Below are 22,335 nucleotides of genomic sequence, written 5' to 3'. Positions count from 1 at the left end.
ATGGGAATCAACGATCTGGCGGAGGACTAGTTGTCCCCCATGTCCTATAAGTACCAGGTGTAATCAGCCGAAAAGGGCTGCAGGTGTGTGCCGACTAATTGGCTGACCACGCCCAGCCTGGGGAGGATGCCAGGGGCATGACACAATCATACCCATAAATTCAATTTTGCTCATAATTAGCATAGTGTTATAATTAATAATTGTTGGGTATAATTTATTTGCATGGGTTTTCTGCAGGTGAGTTTGAATGCTTCTTGATATGTTCCCTGCAAATGGCTGGCGACTAGTCCAGGGTGTGTTGCCCAAAGTCAGCTGGGATAGAGTCCAGCCCGCTCACGACAGTTTGTGGACTCGCGGTATAGAAAATGAATGAATATGTGAATGTTTTGTGCCTTTCAAAAACTGAATGTAAATTGCAGCAGCAAATAAATCACACATTAACCAATGGGCATGATGGACTTTTTCCATCAAAACTTATTACTATGTTCTCTTTTATTATGCTTAGTACACTACATTTCATTTTATTTTGTCCATCCATTTGCTTTGGAATGAATATTTATTTTTCTCAAGTTCTTCACTGGCCAGTTTTAACAGGACAATGAAACTGAAAGTCCCAAGTCCACAGCAATAGTAATGGTGCCCTGTCCAATGGGAACTGAATGGAGGGTAGCATCCCTGAGAAGCCTATTCTTTGCCCCAACCAATTGCCCCCTTTGCACCCCTTTCCACCTCATTCTTCAAACAACACATTGACTGACAGCTTCTTTTCATAGGGCTGCGACCGGCAAGGAAGGGGTTTAATTCTAAACCATTTTGTACCATGCCATGGTAATGACTCACACAGACACAAGCCCGAGGGCTGCAATACATTAGCATCATTTATTTGTGTTGAACATTTATTTGTGTTGTTGAACCCATTTTCATTTTTTTTATTTCCCAGATGAGAGTAATAAAAGTCAAAGAATAGTCTTGTGAAACATTTTTCATTCAGTACTAAATATCTTTACTAAGTAAAGATTTGATGAATAGCTTGACATTGTATGTTTAATGTGTACAACAATAACCAGTCTTCTACAATTAAAGTACTTTTCCTGTTCAAAATGTCACTTTCATGAGAGTAGAGTCAAGCAAAATTTTTTTTCTCTTTTTTTTCTGTTGCGAACAATGAGGGGAAAAATCATATAATCGTAAAATATTTGTAGTAAATATGACAATGGGTTATTAGACAACTTTTTATGATTACTAGTTGACCTACGAATTATCCCACAATTAAAAAAAAACTATGAAGAAAAGTTATTGTAGGCACATAATTGACAGATGAAGCTCGTCATGGGCTTGGTTGACCTACATCCTTCATTGCTCACCCTTCTGCCTTTACCCTTGTGCTGTAACAGTGTTGTTGCGCCAACTGAGCACAACAACTTTGTCAATCTCAAGGGCTCGTCTTCTGAATTGAATCACATTTCTTCTGAATGAACTGCATGTGGAAGAGGTCAGATTGCCTTAATGACTGGGGGTTAGTGACTGGTTTCAGCGTTTGGATCTTTTTTGTTTTTTCAGCAAGCAATTGTATGAAGTCCATTTTCTTGAGTAGCGAAGTGATATAGAAATAGGAGTAGGTCAAGTTCATGTAATTGGATCAATAACAACGAAGACTTGGCCCACATAATTTCATTTTAAAAATCTTGAACATTTTATTTTGCTCATGAGTAGTACAAGGTCAGAAATGTTTATGGGAAAATGTATATGGTATTTTTCAAACTGTTATTGCCATAATATCTTTTCCATTATGTGTCTGAAATGAAGTGACACAATTTAAAATGTTTTTTGGAAAGATGCTAATTACTTTTTTTGATGTATGGGGTTTTTCTCCAATTGCTTAAAATGCCTTTTCCATAAAAACTAATACAAATCCATCTTTAGAGGTGTTGTTTTTTTTGCTGGTTTTCAAATTGTCCTTCTTTGTCACTCAAGCTATTGTTACCGTTAATGCCTCCAAAGAGAGCCTTATTCCAGGCACAGGTCAGTGAAATAGAATTTATTCTAATTTATTGATATGGCACGCATAAATATATTGTGTAACAAACCTGCAGATTACTACAGATGTGATTTATTGTTTTCAAATGTGTATTGAAAGTGAGGCTTTAGGTCCCTATTACATTTTCTAGCTAATACATCACTGCAAGTTTCTGTTGCACAATTTATTTAGGCATCAGATGTCATCTAAAATAAATTTGAATATTGTAATTTATAGAGAAGTACCTGTATGTTATTACAATACTCCAGGATCTATGAGCCGAAGTGCCAGGTTGGGGGAACCATTTGGTTTGCAGACAAAAGCAGACAGAAAAATAAGTGATGTTATTTCTGAGATATGAGTGAATATGTATGAATTTGTTAGTTTCTGAACTATTGCGTGTCTTTGGTGTTATTACAACTGTATAAAGATATTTCAATGGCCCGCAACCATTTGTTCTGTCAATAAGATTCCTTTTACTATGAATGCCAACATCTTTAATGCATCAGTAACTTTTTGAAAAGTGTACTTTGATGTGTTATTTCAACATCGGTGATATTTACCCATATCAAATCTAAAGATATATATATTTTTTTTTTTTTTACCATTTTTGATCAACTTATGAGAAAATGACTCAATTGCACTTTTTTTTTTTTTTTTTTAGTTTAGTAGTTTTGGGTGGAAGTTGCACAACTAATTCTGAGGCAACAAAAGGGTCAAGAAAACATACAAAGTAATCATTCATCTGTAAATGGTGTCCTATCCAATTCCAACTACCAAAATACCAGTCGTCACGTTTTGAATGGGGAAAAAAAAGGAAGGAAGATTTCCTCCGTTGGATCACTGGAGGATGAAGCAAGGGGTTATGTGCCACACAAAAGTAGATTGTAAAAAAAATAATAATAAGTTTGGGCTATTTACCCTGTACTTTGTTTCTGTTGAGGCCTCCTGTTTTTTTGTTTCCTTTCCTGACCATCCTCCATAGAAAACACACCCTTCTGTGGTTTTTTTTTTACCAGCCATGGTCACTCCTCTTTAGGCCTCTTCATTCCTCTTTCCCATCCTCCTACTCCCACATGCATCACCACAGATCCACAGATACGAGTGTCTTTCCGGGCCTAGTCAAGGCAGTGCGCCTGTCTTGACCCGTCTAGACTCGGCTGCTCTCTGTTTTGTCTTCCAAAGGGGCACCGGAAAAAGACCGTGGGGTTCACATGAAATGATGGGAAGATATTGGCACAGGTTAAAAGTCAGAGCTGGGGGGGGACATTTGTTTGTGCTGATGAAGAAAACATGGCAGAAATAGGAGGTCACGCTGCTGACCTACAGAGCACTGTGGTGTAAGACAGCTGACACAAGGGCACTCAAAAGGACTTTTAACATTGAAGAGTTTTTACACCTCGTTTCTTTTTCAGTTTCCAATGTCATGACACTGGATTTTGAAGATTACTTTTACTAGAATTATTTTAATTTATTGTTAATCTTTCACTATTTCATTAGTTTTTCAATTTCACTGGTTTGCTTGCTCAAGTTTTCTAACAAAAGAGATCCAGTAAAAGAAAAAGAAAACATTTAAGGAACTGTTTCAGTATCTTGTCTTTCTGATTTTTTATTTTTAGTTTGTTGTCCCAGGTACCTCTGGCTCGTTCTGAGACTCACCTCAGTGAGCTCTTGGATGGAGTTTGTCATTCCATGAGTGACTATGCCCTCTACGTGGACCCCGACACCCAGAAAAAACAGTACATGAGATTTGTGCCTAGGAGCAGTGGCTCCACTGGAGACTTCCCCGATCTTGAAAATTTCCAGTTCGATGGACCTGAAGTTCCCAGTGGCCTAAAATTCACAGTGAGTGTAAAAGCTACACACAAAATCTTTTAGACTTTTTTATAAGTCCAGTCAAGTTGTTACAGAGATTTTTAACAAATCTTAAAATATGTTCGTATAGTGCTGTAGTGTTTTTTTTTTTTTTTAATCAGGTGTATTTTTTTTCTTTATCGAGATGAAAACAAATGGCTTGAGCAATGCAGTTTTTTGTTTGTCTGCAGGAGGCAGTTGTAGTGCGTTGGCCTCAGTTCTGAGGACTTGGGTTCAAATCCTGGCATGCCTGTGTGGGGTTTGCATGTTCTCCCCGTGCCTTGCCTGGGTTTTCTCCGGGCACTCCGATTTCCTCCCACATCTCAACGACATGCATTCATTGGAGACTCTAAATTGGCGCTAGGTGTGATTATGAGTATGACTGTTGTCGGTCTCCATGTGCCCTGCGATTGACTGGCAACCAGTTTAGTGCGAATCCTGCTTCCTGCTAGATGACAGCTGGGGTAGGCTCCAGCACCCCCGCAACCCTTGTGAGGATAAATGGCTAAGAAAGTGGATGGATAACCCAGTGCTTCAATGTGTGTATCAATTCCTATCACCAAATGTTTATTGTGCAGTGATAGCTTGGTGACTTCAAATCTCTATTTGTTTGACATGAGGGATATCCTTCTTCTTCCTTTTGGCTTGTCCCGTTTAGGGGTTACCACAGCATGTCATCTTAGATGATCGCATATTTGTTTGGCACAGTTTTTACGCTGGATGCCCTTCCTGTCGCAACCCCTCTACATTTAGCCGGGGAAAGAAGCTTACAGCACCTGGTATTCGCAGGCAGTCTCCCATCCAAGTACTAACCAGTGTCACGACCCATCGATACGGAGGAGGACCCAAATACAGGACTCTGGAGACACAGAGGCAGTTCGGGAAAAGTGTTTATTCGGTCCAAAGTCGGGGATCAGGCAGACAGTCAAGTGGCGCAGTGGTCGTCAGGACGTCGGGCGTAGAGAGCAGGTCCGCGGACAGGCAGGGTTCGGGACACGGGAGATCGATCAGGCTAATGGGGTCGGTCTGAGGGCAGGCGGAGGTCGGTACACCAGGGTTCACGATCAAGAATATGGGAGTGCAAGAACGGGGCATAAGTTGCGACGATATAGCGAAGACCAGTTGTCCCCTGGGTCCTATAAATACAGGGGTTACTCAACAAGGATGAGGCGCAGGTGTGCGCCTCCTAATCAGCGCCAGTGTGCTGGGACCCCGCCCAGCCAGGGCAGGACCGGCAGGACCATGACAGTCACCCCCCTCTAATGCGCGGCTCACAGACATGCCTAAACAAAAGGGGCTGGTGGAAGGGGGTCCGAGGGAGGGCACCCCCCCCCGGCAACCCTAGTCTGTCTGGTGGCCGTCCACACCACCAAAATCGAGGCGTTCGGCTGGACCGGTCAGGAGGATGACCTGGACGTCAAGCACCAGGGTGCCTACGGGGTAATTCAGGTGGACGTCCTCGAGGAGGAACTTAACTGCAAAGCAGGAAGCAGACAAAGGCATGCAACTGCTCCGGACGAAGCCCTCCCAAGACGCGGTTGCGAGACGACCGGGTATCGGTCGCCACCAAGGCTCGGTCGGCAGGCGGCCAGGGGCCGGTTGCCACCGAGGCTTCATCATGAGGTGGCCGGGGATCAGTCACTGCCAAGGCTAGGTCATGAAACGGTTGGAAAACATCAGGCATGAGGAGGACGACGGAGAGAAGGACCAAGGCCATGACTGCCACGATCATCATCATAGCCATCCCGATGCCCTTCCAGTTCCGGGGTGGCCCATCTGAACTCCCCAGCTCCTGTCGCCGTCGAGACAGGGGCGTGGGACGGCCGCGGACCGATCGCTGCCGGGACTGGAATGAAGAGGACTGTGGTACCGTCACCATCTGCTGGATAGGAACGTGAGGATGCCGATGAGCCGTCGCCTTCCTCTGTTGCTGTCAAGACAGGGGTGTGAAACAACTGCGTGCCAGTCGCCGTTGAAACATAAGTGTAGGATGGCCGCGGACCGGTCGCCGTCAAAGCAGGAGCGTGGGGCGGCCGCGGGCCTGTCGCCGCTGGGACAGAGGCGACGGATGGACACGGGCCTGTCGCCACTGAGACAGGGGCGAGGGATGACCGCGGACCAGTCACCGCCGGTACTGGAACGAAGGGGACTGTGACGCCCCCCGCCGTCTGCTGGACAGGGCCGTGAGGATACCGAGGAGCCATCCCCAGCTCCTGGACAGGAACTTGAGGCGGTTGCGGCGCCTTAACCACCTCCTGGACAGGAACGCGAGGCGGGTGCAGAACCGTCACCATCTCCTGGACAGGAACGCGAGTCGGCTGCAAAACCGTCACCACCTCCTGGACAGGAACGTGAGGCGGCTGCAGTGCCATCGCCACCTCCTGGATAGGAACGTGGGATTTGGATATCGACTCCTGAAACCCCACAGGCGGCAGATCGCTGCGTTGTTGCTCTTTCGGTGTTTGCCTTGGCACTCCTGAACTGGGTGTTTGTTCATGAATGAGAGTCGGCTCCTTCAGACGGAGTCCAACTGGCTCATAGTCAGGGATCCCGGAGGAGAACTGGCAGACACTAGAGGGCGGCGTGAATAGATCATTCTTGGGCACGGCACGTAGTGACGGGAAAGATTAAGTCCTCCCCCTCTTAACTGAAGGAGAATAGTTTGCCTCGTCTTTATTTGAATTCACTCCAGCCTCTGAACTTAAGCCCTGTGCAATTCCCTTTTGGGTCTTGTTCCTCGGGAACACGGACGATGAAGGCGCTCTGGCAGGCTCATCCTCAATTGCCAATTTCACCCTCATGATTCTCGAGTCGCTGCACCTCGGGATTTGCGGACCCCTCCTCCCTCTGAGCTGGAAGTTTGGTTTTGCCGTTGCCGGTGGGGAGTGGATGGATGAGGACAGTGTCTTTGTCTCCGTGCAGCGGGAGGCACAAGGGAGCACCCGGCCTAGGCGTCTCCTCTGGCCGCCATGTGGAGGACCCGGGTTGATGGCCAAGCGGGTTCCCAAAAAAGGATTGGAGGACGAGGACTTGGACCTACCGGGCACAGACACTCAGGAGCGGGAAACATGGGGAGGTGATGCAAACTGACTGGGACTAAAGATTGGGAGAGGAAATTCATAATCAAAATCTGAATCGTAGTCAGGCAGCCGGTCATATAAATCAAGGTCTTCCTCATAGTCTGAAAAATCAGAGTCCAAAAGAGTATGAGGCGTAGAGCGGGTCGTGGTCTAAACGTCATCATGACACGCAGGCGGTGTGTGTGACAGGGAAGATGCAAACGACATCATGGAGTCTACCCACATAGGACAGGCTTGGTCCTTCGGCAGTCGGTTTACCTTGCCTCGGTCCCGGTGACGCTGGGTCTTTCCTGTTGGGTCCCGGTTTGGCCAGATCGTTCTGTCACGACCCATCGATATAGAGGAGGACCCAAATGCAGAACTGCGGAGACGCAGAGGCAGTTCGGGGAAAAGTGTTTATTCTGTCCAAAGTCAGGGATCAGGCAGACAGTCAAGTGGAGCAGCGGTAGTCAGGACGTCGGGCGTAGAGAGCAGGTCCGCGGACAGGGAGGGGTCGGTACACTGGAGATCGATCAGAGAAGGCAGGAGTATCAAAGACGTCAAGCTTAAGGGGTGGACAGGCGGAGGTCGGTACACAAGGGTTCATGATCAAGAATACGGGAGCGCAGGAACGGGGCATGAGTTGCGACGATCTGGCGAAGACCAGTCGTCCCCTGGGTCCTATAAATACAGGGGTTACTCAACGAGAATGAGGCGCAGCTGTGCGCCTCCTAATCAGCGCCAGTGTGCTGGGACCCACCCAGCCAGGGCAGGACCGGCAGGACCATGACAGTAACCCCCATCTGATGCGCGGCTCCCAGACATTGTGTGCGTGCGCATGTGTATGTGTATGTGTGTACCCATGGCTGCTCTACTTTTACCTCCAATCCAAGTCTGTCTTCTGTTCTTTTTTTTTCTCTCAGTGTGAAACTATCGTAGAAGAGCTCGAGGATGATATCATCGCTCTTTTCAGCCAGAACTCACAGGACGCGCACAATGAGTTATGCAACAATGTCTCAGGTACCACAGCTTCTTTCCAAAAGATTTACCACACATACATGTATGACTCAACTTGTGGCATGGTGAGTGCTTAGAACGTTGTGCTCACAGTTCTGAGGACAGGGGTTCAAGTCCTAGCCCTGCCTGTGTGGTCTTTTCATATTCTCCCCGTGCATGCGTGGGTTTTCTCTTCAGACTCCAGTTTCCTCCCACATCTCAAAAAACATGCAATATTGAATTAAAACTCTAAATTGCCCTTCGGTGTGATTGTGAGTGCGACTGTTGCCTGTCTCCATGCACCCTGCGATTGGCTGGCAACCAGTTCAGGGTGTACCCTGCCTCCTTGCCCAATGACGTCTGATATGCTCCCGGCACTCCTGCAACCCTTGAGAGGATAAGCAAATTGAAGCCACAAGTTTATATAGCCTGTGCACAAAAACACTTTTTTTTTTTTTGCCTCTGAAGTCGAATAACACCTCTAATAATAACGTCTCCTGTTTCAGATCAGGCAGAATCACCAAAATTATTTAATTTTGTTAAATGCCACAATAATGAGAGATCCGTGCCACCACAGGTATACATCCATCCATCCATCCATTTTTTGAGCCGCTCACCCTCATGAGGGTCACAGGAGTACTGGAGCCTATCCCAGCTATAATCAAACCGGTGGCAATGTACACCCTGAACTGGTTGCCAGCCAATCGCAGGGGACATGGAGACAGACTAAAGTTGCACTCACAATCACACCTAAGAGCACCTAGGAGTTCTGAGAACTGTGAGGCCAATGCTCTTAACAGCTGCGCCTACCATGCCACTGAATTAAGCATACAAGCCATTTTTGATATTGTTTCTCTATATGGTCATGGTGCAATTTCACCAGCAACAATTCACCATGTATGCACTGTATGATCACAGGCTAATCTTTCAGATTAATTGCCTGTATGTGATGAAGTACAATTACCAGTGACCTTTTTAGAAGTGCTTATTTCCTTAAGTGAATTCGTCAATTCGTTTTTAATTGATAATAAAAGAAATGGAATGAGCTCTGCCATCCACGAGTGTCCCAAAATCATCTAAAATTCAACCATCGACTAGCCATTTATGCATCTATGAATATATAATTCATCAAATTTATTGCTGAACATGCATTCTTTTTTTTATTTTTTTCAGACTACTGTAAAGACACCAGTAACACAGATAAGGAGTTATGATTTTTTAAAATGGTGTGGTGTGACCAACTACAATTCAATGAATTGAGAAATTGGGTTTATTTCACAAAATGGACTTCTGAAAAATAAAAACTATTTTGTGAACATTTGTCAGGTTTATAAATGAATTTATTGTGCACACAGCTCAGTGATGAGCTATTAACTTCAATCTAGCAAAATGTGAGCATGATTGCAGCCTCACGAATAACGTATCACAGGTGACACACTACCCTAATTTGCTTCTATAAGTAATTAATTTAACGTTATTGAGGTTTAGTTATCAATTCAGCTCAATAAATGTGGTAATCTAAAAATGTATTCATGTATCAGGCTATTTTTGGTGAAAAAGACCATTTTTATCTCAAGTATACAAATTTCTAAATATACTGAAAACGATACCTTGTGGAAATTCGGAAAATAGTTCAGGACTTGGTGTTTGGCAATATACATAGAAACTCCAACACAAAACTACAGCAAAGAAAATAAGTATGAGAACACCCTGCTATATTGCAAGTTCTCCCACTTAAAAATCATGGACAGGTCTGACATTTTCATCGTAGGTGCATGTCCACTGTGAGAGAGATAATCTAAAAAGAAAAATCACAATGTATTTTTTTTTAACGATTTGTGTGATACAGCTGCAAATAACTATTTGAACACTTGTCTATCAGCTAGAATTGTGACCCTCAAACACCTGTTAGTACGCCTTTTAAAAGTCCACCTCCACTCCATGTATTATCCTGAATAGATGCACCTGTGTGAGGTCGTCAGCTGCATAAAGACACCTGTCCACCCCATACAATCAGTAAGACTCAAACTTGTAACATGGCCAAGACCAAAGAGCTGTCCAAAGACACCAGAGACAAAATTGTACAATTCCACGCGGCTGGAAAGGGATGCGGAGAAATTGCCAAGCAGCTTGGTGAATAAAGGTCCACTGTTGGAGCAATCATTAGAAAATGGAAGAAGCTAAACATATGATTGTCAATCTCAATCGAAGTGAAGCCCCATGCAAGGTATCTCCTCATGGGGTCTCACTGGTCCTTAAAAAGGTGAGGAATCAGCCCAGGACTACACGACAGGACTTGGTCAATGACCTGAAAAGAGCTGAGACCACCGTTTCCAAGGTGACTGCTGGTAATACAGTAAGACGTCATGGTTTGAAATCATGCATGGCACAGAAGGTTCCTCTGTTTAAACCAGCACATGTCAAGGCCCGTCTTAAGTTTTCCAATGACCATTTGGAAGGTTTTGTGGTCAGATAAGACCAAAATGGTACTTTTTGGTCATAATTCCACAAACCGTGTTTGGAGGAAGATGAATGGTGAGTTCCATCCCAAGAACACCATCCCTACTGTGAAGCACGGGGGTTGTAGCATCATGCTTTCCGGGTTGTTTTTCTGCACATGGGACAGGACGACTGCACTGTATTAAAGAGAGGATGACGGCGGCCATGTATTGTGAGATTTTGGGGAACAACCCCTTTCCCTCAGTCAGAGCATTGAAGATGGGTCCTGGCTGGTTCTTTCAACATGACAATGAGCCAAAGCACACAGCCAGGAAAACCAAGGAGTGGCTCCATAAGAAGCATATGAAGGTTCTGGCATGGCCTAGCCTGTCTCCAGACCTAAACCCAATAGAAAATTTTTGGAGGGAGCTGAAACTCCGTGTTTCTCAGCGACAGCCCAGAAACCTGTCTGATCTCGAGAAGATCTGTATGGAGGAGTGGACCAAAATCCCTCCTGCACTGTGTGGTGAACAACTACAGGAAACGTTTGACCTCTGTAATTGCAAACAAAGGCTACTGTACCAAATATTAACATTGGTTTTCTCAGGTGTTCAAATACTTATTTGCATCTCTATCACACAAATAAATGATTAAAAAACATACATTGTGATTTCTGGATTTTTGTTTTTAGATGATCTCTCTCACAGTGTACATGCGCCTACGATGAAGATTTCAGACCCCTCCATGATTTTTAAGTGGGAGAACTTGCAATATAGCAGGGTGTTCAAATACTTATTTTCTTCACTGTACGTTATATCCCCATTCACTCAAATAGTAATTTAAACAGGTGTTCTTTTCCATACACTCAATCTTCCATAATCATTGATTTCAGTATACAGCATTCAATTTGGCAGTTCAGATGTGTCAACAGATCAGAGCAGTACTGAACATCATGCATGATATGCCTGCACTGTCTTCCCTTCTGATTATTTGTCACTAATCCACTGATTGTTGCAAAATTTTTGTACTACTCCTTTTATGTAGAAATGTCATTCCTTTCCTTATCAATTTTAATTTTTTTTTATTTTCGCTCATTACCCACAGCCAAAAAGATCCCATCTTTTCCAATCTGTGTTGCCGAAAAGTCTCACTATTCAAGATAGTATTTCAGTATTTTACAAATTCCAAGGATTTAAAATTAAAATGTTAATCAAGATTTTTTTAAACAAAATGTTGCTTCCAGCAATTGCATAACATTGTTTAAAAAAAAAAATATATATATATATATATATATATATATATATACCAGCGGGGGGGTGGGGGGGTGTCTGATGTTTTTGCCTGTCATAAATGCAGTTTGGGAATTTAGTTTGTGTGGCAATTTTTTGCCTTATTGAGATACTAATCTCCTAGCAGGCTACATTCAAGGAAATAACACTTCTTTTTCGTTTATGGTTAAGTTAAGAGCAAAGGGCAAAAATGATGTACCCTCTCACGGGCAGCGTCCCAAAACTGGGACGGGTATGATATCAGTTCTATGAAGAGGTTCATACTAGAGATAGATTTATTAATTCATTCTTATTCTCGAACGACACTTAGCATTAATAATACTGATGGATTAGCATTTTGAAGACAAACTTGGTTGCATACTGACCTTTCTCCCTTTCTTCTCTTGGAAAACGCTCCATGTGTACTTGAGACAGCCATGTTGGGTCAGGAAGGAAAGGGAAATAACTCTGTGCTAACTTAGACCAATGCGTTATCCTCTCCTGATACCAAATTATAGCTTCAGATTAAAACACTTAAATATTTTGATATACTGAAGGATATAATGTGTGAAAATCTTGATGTCCCAAAAATGGGATGATGCCCACGAATGGGTTTTAACAAAAGAATACTTGTGGACATCTCAGAAATCTCGAAACAGGAAGGTTGTAAGTTGGAACCAAGGCTCCATGTTTATGTACTTTTGAGCAAGACATTGTACTCCTCAATTTCTGTGTGAATCAGGAGTTCACTTTCCTTCCACAGTTGCACAGCCAATTATCTTTGTGTGAACAAGTCAATGTAAAAATAATAATAATAAACAACTTGAATGTATGCTAACAAAGCCAATGTACCATTCCTTATCATGAAATTCTAATTAATGAATTCGTCTCAAGTATACGACAATTAGATTTACATATAAGTGGTCATCCTGCCTAACACTGCATTTAAAACGGGGGGCAGCACACCCAGAAAACTACACTGGTAGAAGGCCAGGACTATTTGTCACAGTGTGTTGAAATGACCCAGATGCACAGATGTACAGAGTTGAAGGAGTTTTGTTACAGGTGACATGGCATGACTCCTTCTTTTGACTCTTCTGTCTCCAAGCCAACCCTTAGATCATTCAAAACTTCCATTTATTGAAAACTGAAAAGTTCTCCCTGGCCCCTCTCATTTTGCTTGTACAATGCTGGCTCCGCTTTATATGCTGGTTTGTCCATCCCTTTCCGATGAGCTCATTAATGAAGCAAAACTCCTCCCACAATTCCCAAAGTGAATGGAAGTGCACATGGTATGAGCACTACTATTAGTGGTGCCCAGGCTCCCAAATATTATGTGAAAGAATCACAAAATTAGATTATAATTAAATTAACAGTATCTAAAACTTACAAAACAATATAACGTATTAGAATTGTGGTTATAAATATAGCCTTTTTCAAATACAGTACATTTTAAGTACTTTTCAGTGATATTTGATTTATTACAGGACAATGCATCAATCCGTTTTCAATGGGAGACTGGTCTGGACTGCTGGCAGGCCAGTCCAGTACTTTTAATATAAAGTCACATTATTGTAACACATACAGAATTTAGCATGGCATTTTCTTCTTGAAATAAACAGACACGTCCCTGAATAAGATGTTGCTTGGATGGCAGCATATGTCTCTCTAAAACCTGTATGTACCTTTCAGACTCAATGGTGTTGTCAAAGAAATGCAAGTTACCCATGCCATGGGCATTAGCTCATCCTACATATCACTCCAAATGCTGGCTTTTTAACTTTGTGTTGATAAAAATCTGGGTGATGCTTTTCCTCTTTGGTCTGAAGGACAAGACATCCATGATTTGCAAATTTGAAAAATCAATTTGTGCACTCATCAGATCACAACACACGTTTCTCTCTTTCACTTATCTTAAATGAGCTTGAGCCCAGAGAAGTAGGTAGCATTTCTGGGTGTTGTTAATCTCTGGCTTTCGCTTTGCATAGTAGAATATTAATTTGCTTTTGTAGACATAATAGCAAATTCTTTTAACTGACAATGCTTTTTATGAAGTGAGCCCACTTATCAATCCCCTTTTCCCAATCATGCCAGTTTTTAATGCAGTGCTGCCTAAAGGATCGGAGGGCATGGGCAGTCAATGGTTTTCGGCCTTTCACCTGATTCTCTGAATCTTTTGACGATGTTATGGAACATAATGATGAAATCCCTCAACCTCTGCAACTCTAAAATTAGCAAAATGATTCTTAAACTGTTGGACTTTTTGCTCACAAAGTTGTTTGCAAAGAGGTGAACCCCTTTGTAACCAAATGAGCCTTTCAGGGTACACTTTATTTGCACCCAATTTTGGCATTCTCATGTGAGCAATCCTCAACTTTCTCAGGTATTGATTGCCCCTGTTCCATCTTTTTGGAGTATCTTGAAGTATCAAACTCAAAATGAGATTTGCCTAAAAGAATAACTTTCATCAGTTTGAATATTAAATATCTCGATTTTGTACTGTATTAAAATTTAGATTTGAAGGATGTGCAAATCATTGTATTTCTGCCTTACACATCTCATCTTCATTGGAAATGGGGTTTATAATAGATGTTTGTTTTTTGATTGAGTGAATCAGATAAACATCAACATTTGAATTTCCATTGCTTTATTTTTTTCTAAAAAAATACTTCATTTGAACTTGACAATTAGAAAATGAACAAACATGAACTGATTTCTGTATCTGAATTCAGTTACTGATTTAAATTACAGACATTATCTCTATAGGTCATAGTCAATTTGGAGCTAAGTTTTTTTATTACATAGAATTTTTTTTCGGTGAAATCATGAAAAAATCCATCAAATGTCTTAGCATTCACAGTTTGTCCCACAGCTATGTTCTCCATACACTTAGTGACAGTACTCTCATTTATGTACCGTAGCTTAAAAAACAAAGGTCTGAACTTTTGAAGAATCTGTTCTTCGAACAATGCACAAAAAGCCGCTTATTCTCACAAGGGTTGCGGGAGTGTTGGAGCCAATTCCAGCTTTCATCAGGCAGGAAGCTAGGTATACCCTGAACTGGTTGGCAGCGAAACACAGGGCACATCTATCTATTAATAAGAATTTCAACATTGTAAATGATGACCAAGTCTAAAATGTGACCTTAAGTGTGAGTTGAATCCAAAGAACACTGTACCTACTGTGAACAATGGTCGTGGTAATATCATGCTTTGAGGCTGTTTTCATGCAACGGTACCTGGACAGCTGATCCATAAAGGAAAGAATGAATGGCCCCATTCTCGTGTATCACGAGATTTTGAGTGAAAACCTCCTTCCTTTAGCAAGGACATTGAAGATGAAACTTGGCTGGGTCTTTCAGCATGACAAAGACCCCAAACAGACCGCCCAGGCAATGAAGGAGTGGCTTCGTAAGAATCATTTCAATGTCCAGGAGTGGCCTAGCCAGTCTCCAGATCTCAACCCCAAAGAAGGTTTTTAGAGGGAATTGAAATTCTGTGTTGCCCAGCAACAGCCCCAAAACATCACCGCTCTAAAGATCTCAATCGAGGAATGGGCCAAAATACTACCATCTGTGTGTGGAAAAACCTTGTGAAGACTTACAGAAAACATTTGACCTCTATCATTGCCAGCAAAGGTCCACCATAATTTGATAATAAATTCTTCAAAAATCAGACAATATGACTTTCAGAATTTTTTTCTCATTTTGTCTTTAATAGATGAGGTATACTATGATAAATGATTAAAATGACAGGACTCTTGCATCTCTTCAACAGGGAGAGTTTGCACAATTGGTGAATGACTAAATACTTTTTTTGTTCCACTGTGTGTTTGTGTGTATTGACTGTATATAAGTGTGCTGTATCCCACTGATGATTGCTACAAAACAAATATATAATAAAATAATAAATGTTTGAAGTGAAATCAATTCATAAATGTACCCATTTTTCAGTTAACCCACTCATATTGGTGAATAGAAATTTTTATCTCTCCCCCCCCCTTTATGGTATAAGGTTTGGTCACTGAGCTGTGGCATTAACTTGTATTCTAACAAGATTAAAATATATTTGTCCAGGAGATTAGCATACTTAAGTCTCTCCTTTTTTGGCTTTTGGGGCGGCTGCAGCAGGCTTTGATCAGTGTAGCGCTGCAAGGCCCAAGCTTGGCCTGGCCATCCAAAGTCTGGGTGTGAAATTGGTCTGATGTCATCCCCCATTCTCAATCTTCTCCAGCTTTCAGTGCCGTAATTATATTTCCGCCACAAAGCCCTCATCCCCTTCATTCCATATTTCAGGTTTGAGTAGGAAGCGTTTTAGAGAACTATGGAAAACTTGATGGGTCATCTTTTGTCTCAGAGACACAAGGGACATCGGAATTTGAATATGATTTTTCTTTTCCCTTTCATTGATTATCAACCAGTGTGCTGTTAGCGCTCATCAGGTGTGCCGTGGGAAATTATCCAAATTCATTCGCATGCTTCCAAAAAAAGTTATTCCCAATAAGTAATGTACAGTATCTTTATTTATGCCAGTGAGAAATAGTGACAGATCAATTAAATGCTCCTCTTGGCTGGAAGTACATAGAGTAATTAATATATCCACATTTTGTGACATTTTTGTTCTTTGGGGTGCTTTGAAATTTTTTAATTGTAAAATATGTGCCTTGGTTCCATAAAGGTTGGAATCCACGGCTGTATTTGTCTAGCTTTTTACCTCTTGCTCAATGGGTGGCATTTTGGACAAGTGAAAGGACATGAACTTTAAAAAACTGTTACACAAGCAGAAATATTTTTCTCCACATTTAAAGAGTAACAGATTAAAACAGATTTTAATAATCCCATTGACTGTGTTTTGATCATGGAGAACAAAGGTACACTGTAAACACAGCAACAACAAAACTTGTATTTTTGGGCCTAAAACTGGAATTACTTTAGTTGGCAAAACTTTAAAGTGTTCACTATTAAAACTCGCTTCATTGTTGTGAAATGCGTGAAGCTATCGTTCACAAAAGCAAAACTTAAAAAATTTTGTTGGATTGCCCAATTTCAAATGTTATTGAAGTTTGAATGTTGCTTTGAAATTTAAACTTCACTCTATCTATTTGGTTGTTTAATTATTTTGACAGTGCAGATGTGTTGGGGAAGAAAAAACTTTTTAGTCACATTTTGTGTTGTTTTGTTCAGCGTAGTTGTCCATATTCAAGATAATCATGAAAAAATGAAAAGAAATAATTTTACAACCAGAAAATAAAACTGAGCACTTCTTCCTCACAGTTCTGTAGACCAGGGTTCAAGTCTCGATCTCGCCTGTGTGAAGTTTGCATTTTCTCCCCATGCCTGCATGGATCTTCTCATCCCACATCCCAGAAATATGCATGGTAAAAGGATTGAAGATTCTAAATTGCCCATAGATGTGAATGTGATTGTAAATGGTTGGCTGTTTCAGTGTGCCCTTCAATTGGCTGGTGACCAGTTAAGGATTTACCTTATGTCTTGCCCACAGTTAGCTCCACCACACCCACGACCCTAGTGAGTATTAGGAGTTCAGAAAATGGTTGGATGGGTGAAAATAGAGTGTCTGTGTCCTGTGTCCTATAAAGTCTCTCTTTAAAACACCAGGCGTAACTCAGTAGCTATCAAATCCTTACTTTACTAGGTATCACAAATGGGTGTGTGCATTTTGTCATAGTTGTAAAGTCAGTATTTTACATTATTCCCTGATAAGCAACTATATCAAATAAACTCACAAAAGTAGCTATAGCCTTTTATCCATCCATCCATTTTGCCAGCCGTTTATCCTCACAAGGGTTGTGGGAGTGTTGAAGCCTATCCCTTTGACGTTTTTTTTTGTTTGTTTGTTTTTTGTTTTTTTTTACTATTTCCGTAACTTTCACTGGTTTTCATCTATAATCATGTCACTTTTACAAAACACTCTCAATGAATGCATTGATGTCATCCATATGAAATGATCACATTGTGAGAACAAGTGCATCACATTTAGTTACAAGAAGCATTTGAATATGGAATAATGCCACAGATGGAATCACTGAGCAGATTGATGTCCTTTTCTCACCAATCTTGGCACCAGCTCAGGCACCTGCTGTTATTTGCACGGACACCCAAAGTATTTTTGACCTTCGTCCAGGTTCTCTGATTATTATAGTTCTCGCCACTCTGCCTCCTCCCTGCACTCTCCATCACTTCAACTGCCAAACACAGACTATGGCTCTGTTCAGCGCCTTCCCCCCTTCCCGTCTCAAGTCAAGGGCTCAGCTTATCAAGTCAGTGAGTGTTGGGTGTTACTTCCATATACAAGACAGCTAATAAAAGAAAATGCAGATGAAGTCCTCAAGCAGCCATTCATAGTCCAAGTCAAAGTTTCTGGTGAGGAGTCATAGATAACTCCTTAGTTTGGTGCAAACACGACAACCCTTTTTTCTTGTTCTTTGATTTTCTTTATTGTTTCACCCCCAAATTCTGGTGAAAGGAGATTCAATGAACTATTTGTTTTCAAGTTACAATCGCCTCTTGTTTTCCGAAGTATTTGCCACACTATTGCTACAAAGGTATACTTGAGACCATTTTGTAGTTTTAACCAAGTGGATAACTATTGAGGAACACGTTTTTTATACACAAGGAGTGAACTTATATTTTCTAAAAATCAAAATGTATTCCTTATCAGTTACCCCACTCTTTTTTTAACACATTTTGCCGTAAAGACATTTTACATTGTCTAGATCCCAAGAAACTTTCCCTTCCATTATTAACATTTGTGCAAAATAATTTTGTTGTTGTTTTTTCCTCATTTAGTGACTGAATCCTAAACGTTATTTTTTTTCTATGCGTCTTGTGAACAGTTAAAGGTAAAAATTTTATTTTTCTCGGACATATTTCCACATGATTTGCGTAAATATTCTGTGGTGGTTCAATTTATATAACTTGTATCTTACTCGGTGGAAACTTTATTTGCTATACGCAGCCCTTAAGATGTGCAGTTTGTATATTTATTAATTTGTGAAGTTTTTCCTAGTCTGCCTTTATATGCACCTGCAGAGCTATGTTGTATGTCCATCTCAATGCTATGGTTATCCAAATTGGTTCCAGATGACACTCATCTACTTGATTTACTGATTTGCTAACATTTATTTTGTTTTTTGCCAAAATAAAATCCCAACAATCACCTTCCTCTGTGTTAATGCCCCCACACACTCATTAAAAAGTTGATGACAAATAACATCATGTAAAAGACAACGTATGCCATGGCTGAGGAGCAAATGACTGGTTGGAGTCTTTATTTTATGGTTTTCAATGTCCGTGTTCCATTTGCCATATAGAAAACACTGCCCCGATCTCTTAACAACACTGCAACATGTTCGCTTATAGTTGCATAATTTTAAGGCAAACGAAGTTTTTTTTTTTTAATCTGTCGAGAAAAATATAGAAGGAAACAAAAGACATTTACAGTATTGTATTAACTGTGGTCAACAAAAGACCTTAGAGGAAAAGCAAATTGTATTCCAGGAAAAATAACTTATGTAAACACGAGTCAAACATGCTTGTTTTATTATAAATAGGAATATCTAGATTTTTTTTCTGAAACTTAAAAAAAAAAACGGTTGAACATTCGTGGGTGCATGTACGTATAACCTATAGTACTATAGATCCATATATTTTGGTGCCATGTCAACACTTTACATTTGAATGAAAACCCTGTTCCCTGAACACACCATGCATAGGAGTTAATGGGATTTCTTGAAGGTATTTCAGTCGGCTGCTGATCACTGAGCTGCTTCATAATAAAAGTAAATCAAAGACTACATTTTGTCATCGTCTGTTGTTTGGGAGGCTTATTCAAATCAGGAATGGCTTGTGTAAACCGTGTTATTTCTATGCCAATCACGTGGAGCTATTCAACTCTATGCTCATGAAACTGCTCATTAAATAGGAAAGTTTAAGCAAGAATGAAAACTGTGGGTGCGTCCGTGTGCCTGCGTTTGTGCACGCTCGCGCTTGCGTGTATGCTCCCCAAAATTTTGTCTTTCCAAATTTCGGTGGAGGCACCCATCAAAGGCTAAATTGAGAGCGAACCGGATCCGCAGCTAAACGGGCACTAAATGAGTCAACAAGATACTTACGGCTACAATGGAAAATTCATTCAGAAAACACGAAACACATTTCTGAACAAAAAGAGCAGAAGGTAGCACAACAACAATAAATCTTTGGACTTCAGCGTATAGTTTTATCATCACTAGAGTGACTCAGGCTGTAGTGGTTTGGTACTGCGCAGGCCACCTGTCTCAGTCAGTCCAAATGTGTGTCCCTCAGCTTCAATTGGCTCTTCGTTAACGCATAAAAGGCGTATTGGTTATGTCGGTTTTTATTTTTTGCCGTGACGCCAGAGTGGAGCAACTGGTTAGAGCGTTGGACTCAGTTCTGAGGACCGGGTTTCAAATCCAGGCCCCGCCTTTGTGGATTTTGCATATTCATATTCTCCTCGTGCCTGTGTAGGTTTTCTCCGGGCCTTCCGCTTTAAGAAAAAAAAAAAAAAAAGTAACATTAATTGGACACTCTAAATTGCCTCTCGGTGTGATTGTGAGTGCGACGATTGTCCGTCTCCATGTACCCTGCAATTGACTGGTAATCTGTTCAGGGTGTACCCTGCCTCCTGCCCGATGATAGCTGGGATAGCTTCACTTTAAATTAAATATCAACCCGTAAGAGTTTAGAGTTTGCAAGCTCAGGACTGTAGGCCCTCCTGTGTGTATTTGCCTTTTTTTTTTTTTTTTTTGCCATTTTTGTGAAATATGATTTGTTCTGCTTCTCTTGAAACGTCCACAGCCCTGATGACAAGGAGCCTACGTTCGCCCCCATCCAGATATGCAAATATGTTTAATCATTTGAATCTGGTCTTTATTTTAAATGTCAACGCTGGCATGGAAGTGCTTTTTATTGCGTGGTTCGGAGAGAGGCTCGTCATCATCCAGGCTAATCGCTGTCCGACTTTGCGTCCTTGGACGAAGTGTGGTTGTACAGTCCCTGCGCCATGAGATGCAGCGCCAGCGAGTTTTTATTTCCCATGGCCTTTTTAATTTTGGCCCTTTTGTTCTGAAACCAGATTTTGATCTGAGATTCGTTGAGTCCAAGTTCTCGAGCCAGGTCCTGTCTCCGCTGCTCGGTCAGGTAGCGGTTAGTCTGAAACTCAGTCTTGAGTCTGTACAGCTGCTCGACGGTGAACGCTGTCCGGGGTCGCTTATCTTCTTTAGTAGGGGTCCGAGCCCTCTTTGGCTTCCGGGATCTGGGCCCTTGAGTGGAATAGGAATGGAAGGCAGAGAGCAGATGTAATCAAGTGTTAGATGTGAAATATTGGGCTCAAATGGAAAATAATAATATATATATGAAAAATCTTCCATCACTAAGTTCTATCAGCAGTAGGATTTTATTACAGTATTAACTTTTTGGTGATTTTAGTTAGTTAAATTACTTTTTTTCTGTAGACTCTCTAAAGCTGCCGTATTTCAATTAGTTTTAATTGTCAAATTGATGATTGATTGATCAAATTGCTTTAAGATAGAGTCCTGCGGTACAACTGCTTGTTGAGTAAATAAACGCTACCTGCCACATAATTTTCATTCAATTTGATCAAGAACGGTCAAGACATGGCCCACCAAATTTCCTTTTAAAAATCAAAAATGTTTTATGATATGAGTATTTGATTCACTGACCGTTATTATCTGTCAAGTGTCACTTTTCTGTTTTAGTTTTTTTAAGAAAAAAAACATTATCTGTTACATTTCCGCAGGGAAGTTTCATGATTTCCATTTTTTTAATTTATTATTATTATTTTTTTTGCAAATCTAATTAGATTTTGGATGTTCTTATTCGTCAGTTAAGCTGTCTTTACCTTAATGCCACTGAAGAGAGCCTCAATATGTTGTCGCAATACACCAGAGGGACCTTTCAGCTGAAGTGCCAGGATGGAGCTGTCATTTTGCATTCGCACAATGACAGACAGCATTTTTTTTTTCAGGGAAATGAATGTGTACATTTTAAAATTAAGTATTGGAGCTACTTCATATCTGTTGTATAAAGACAAGAGTGTAGAGGGTTTAGTTAGGATCATTTTTGCACTAATATCATTTTGTAGGTGAACTTGTAAATTGGGAAATACATGATTTTTCTGAAGCTCTTTCTTTATGTTTATGCACGTTTGTCTTCATTGTAATAAAAAAGAGAAAAATTGAAGTCAAATATTTTCATCAGATACAGCCATTTGCTGTGTCAGTGACGATTGTTTCTGCACAGGAGACTAGAACTTATAAAAATCAAAGCGGCATTAAATAATGCTAAATTAGATTTTGGTTAGTCTTTGCCGTTATCTATCGAATCATAAGAAAATGACAATATCGGGCGGTGAAAGAATAGAGACGCCATGCTACAAGGTGCTTGCCCTCCAGCCCAGAGTCAAGCCTGTAGGGGGGCTGTCGATGGGGGTGGGCCCTGAATGGAATGGAGGAAGGGGAGTCACACGTCTCTTACCCGTTCCCCAAGCAACTTTTCATGAATTACATTCTAACGTTTGATATTGTTTCGAACTTCAACTTGACCTTTATGACAATTTAGGAGTATTCTTTGACCATCATAATAAATATAAGTTTTATTAGCGTGATTTTCCATGCATCACGCAGATAACAAAATAGACAACGT

General features: G+C 41.2%; 2 protein-coding genes across 8 annotated transcripts in view; one reads left to right on the top strand and one right to left on the bottom strand.

Annotated features, from left to right (window-relative positions):
* Window positions 1-9,246, top strand: part of cnpy1 (canopy FGF signaling regulator 1) — a 61,734-nt gene extending 52,488 nt beyond the window's left edge. For all 6 annotated transcript variants that reach the window (XM_061840496.1, XM_061840498.1, XM_061840497.1 and 3 more), the window contains 3 exons: window positions 3,650-3,862; window positions 7,854-7,950; window positions 9,100-9,246. In XM_061840496.1, the coding sequence (XP_061696480.1) occupies window positions 3,650-3,862; window positions 7,854-7,950; window positions 9,100-9,140 (351 nt within the window). In that variant the 3' untranslated portion in view covers window positions 9,141-9,246. The remainder of the gene's footprint in view (window positions 1-3,649; window positions 3,863-7,853; window positions 7,951-9,099) is intronic.
* A 2,459-nt stretch (window positions 9,247-11,705) lies between these two features.
* Window positions 11,706-22,335, bottom strand: part of LOC133511511 (homeobox protein engrailed-2b-like) — a 38,697-nt gene continuing 28,067 nt past the window's right edge. Inside the window, exon 3 of one of the 2 annotated variants that reach the window (XM_061840492.1) lies at window positions 11,706-20,933. In XM_061840492.1, the coding sequence (XP_061696476.1) occupies window positions 20,617-20,933 (317 nt within the window). In that variant the 3' untranslated portion in view covers window positions 11,706-20,616. The remainder of the gene's footprint in view (window positions 20,934-22,335) is intronic. The other variant, XR_009797926.1, reaches the window with a different exon arrangement.

The sequence above is a fragment of the Syngnathoides biaculeatus genome, chromosome 13 (genome assembly GCF_019802595.1).
Source record: "Syngnathoides biaculeatus isolate LvHL_M chromosome 13, ASM1980259v1, whole genome shotgun sequence".
Taxonomy (NCBI): Eukaryota; Metazoa; Chordata; class Actinopteri; order Syngnathiformes; family Syngnathidae; genus Syngnathoides; species Syngnathoides biaculeatus.
This window is presented reverse-complemented; position numbering and strand designations above follow the sequence as displayed.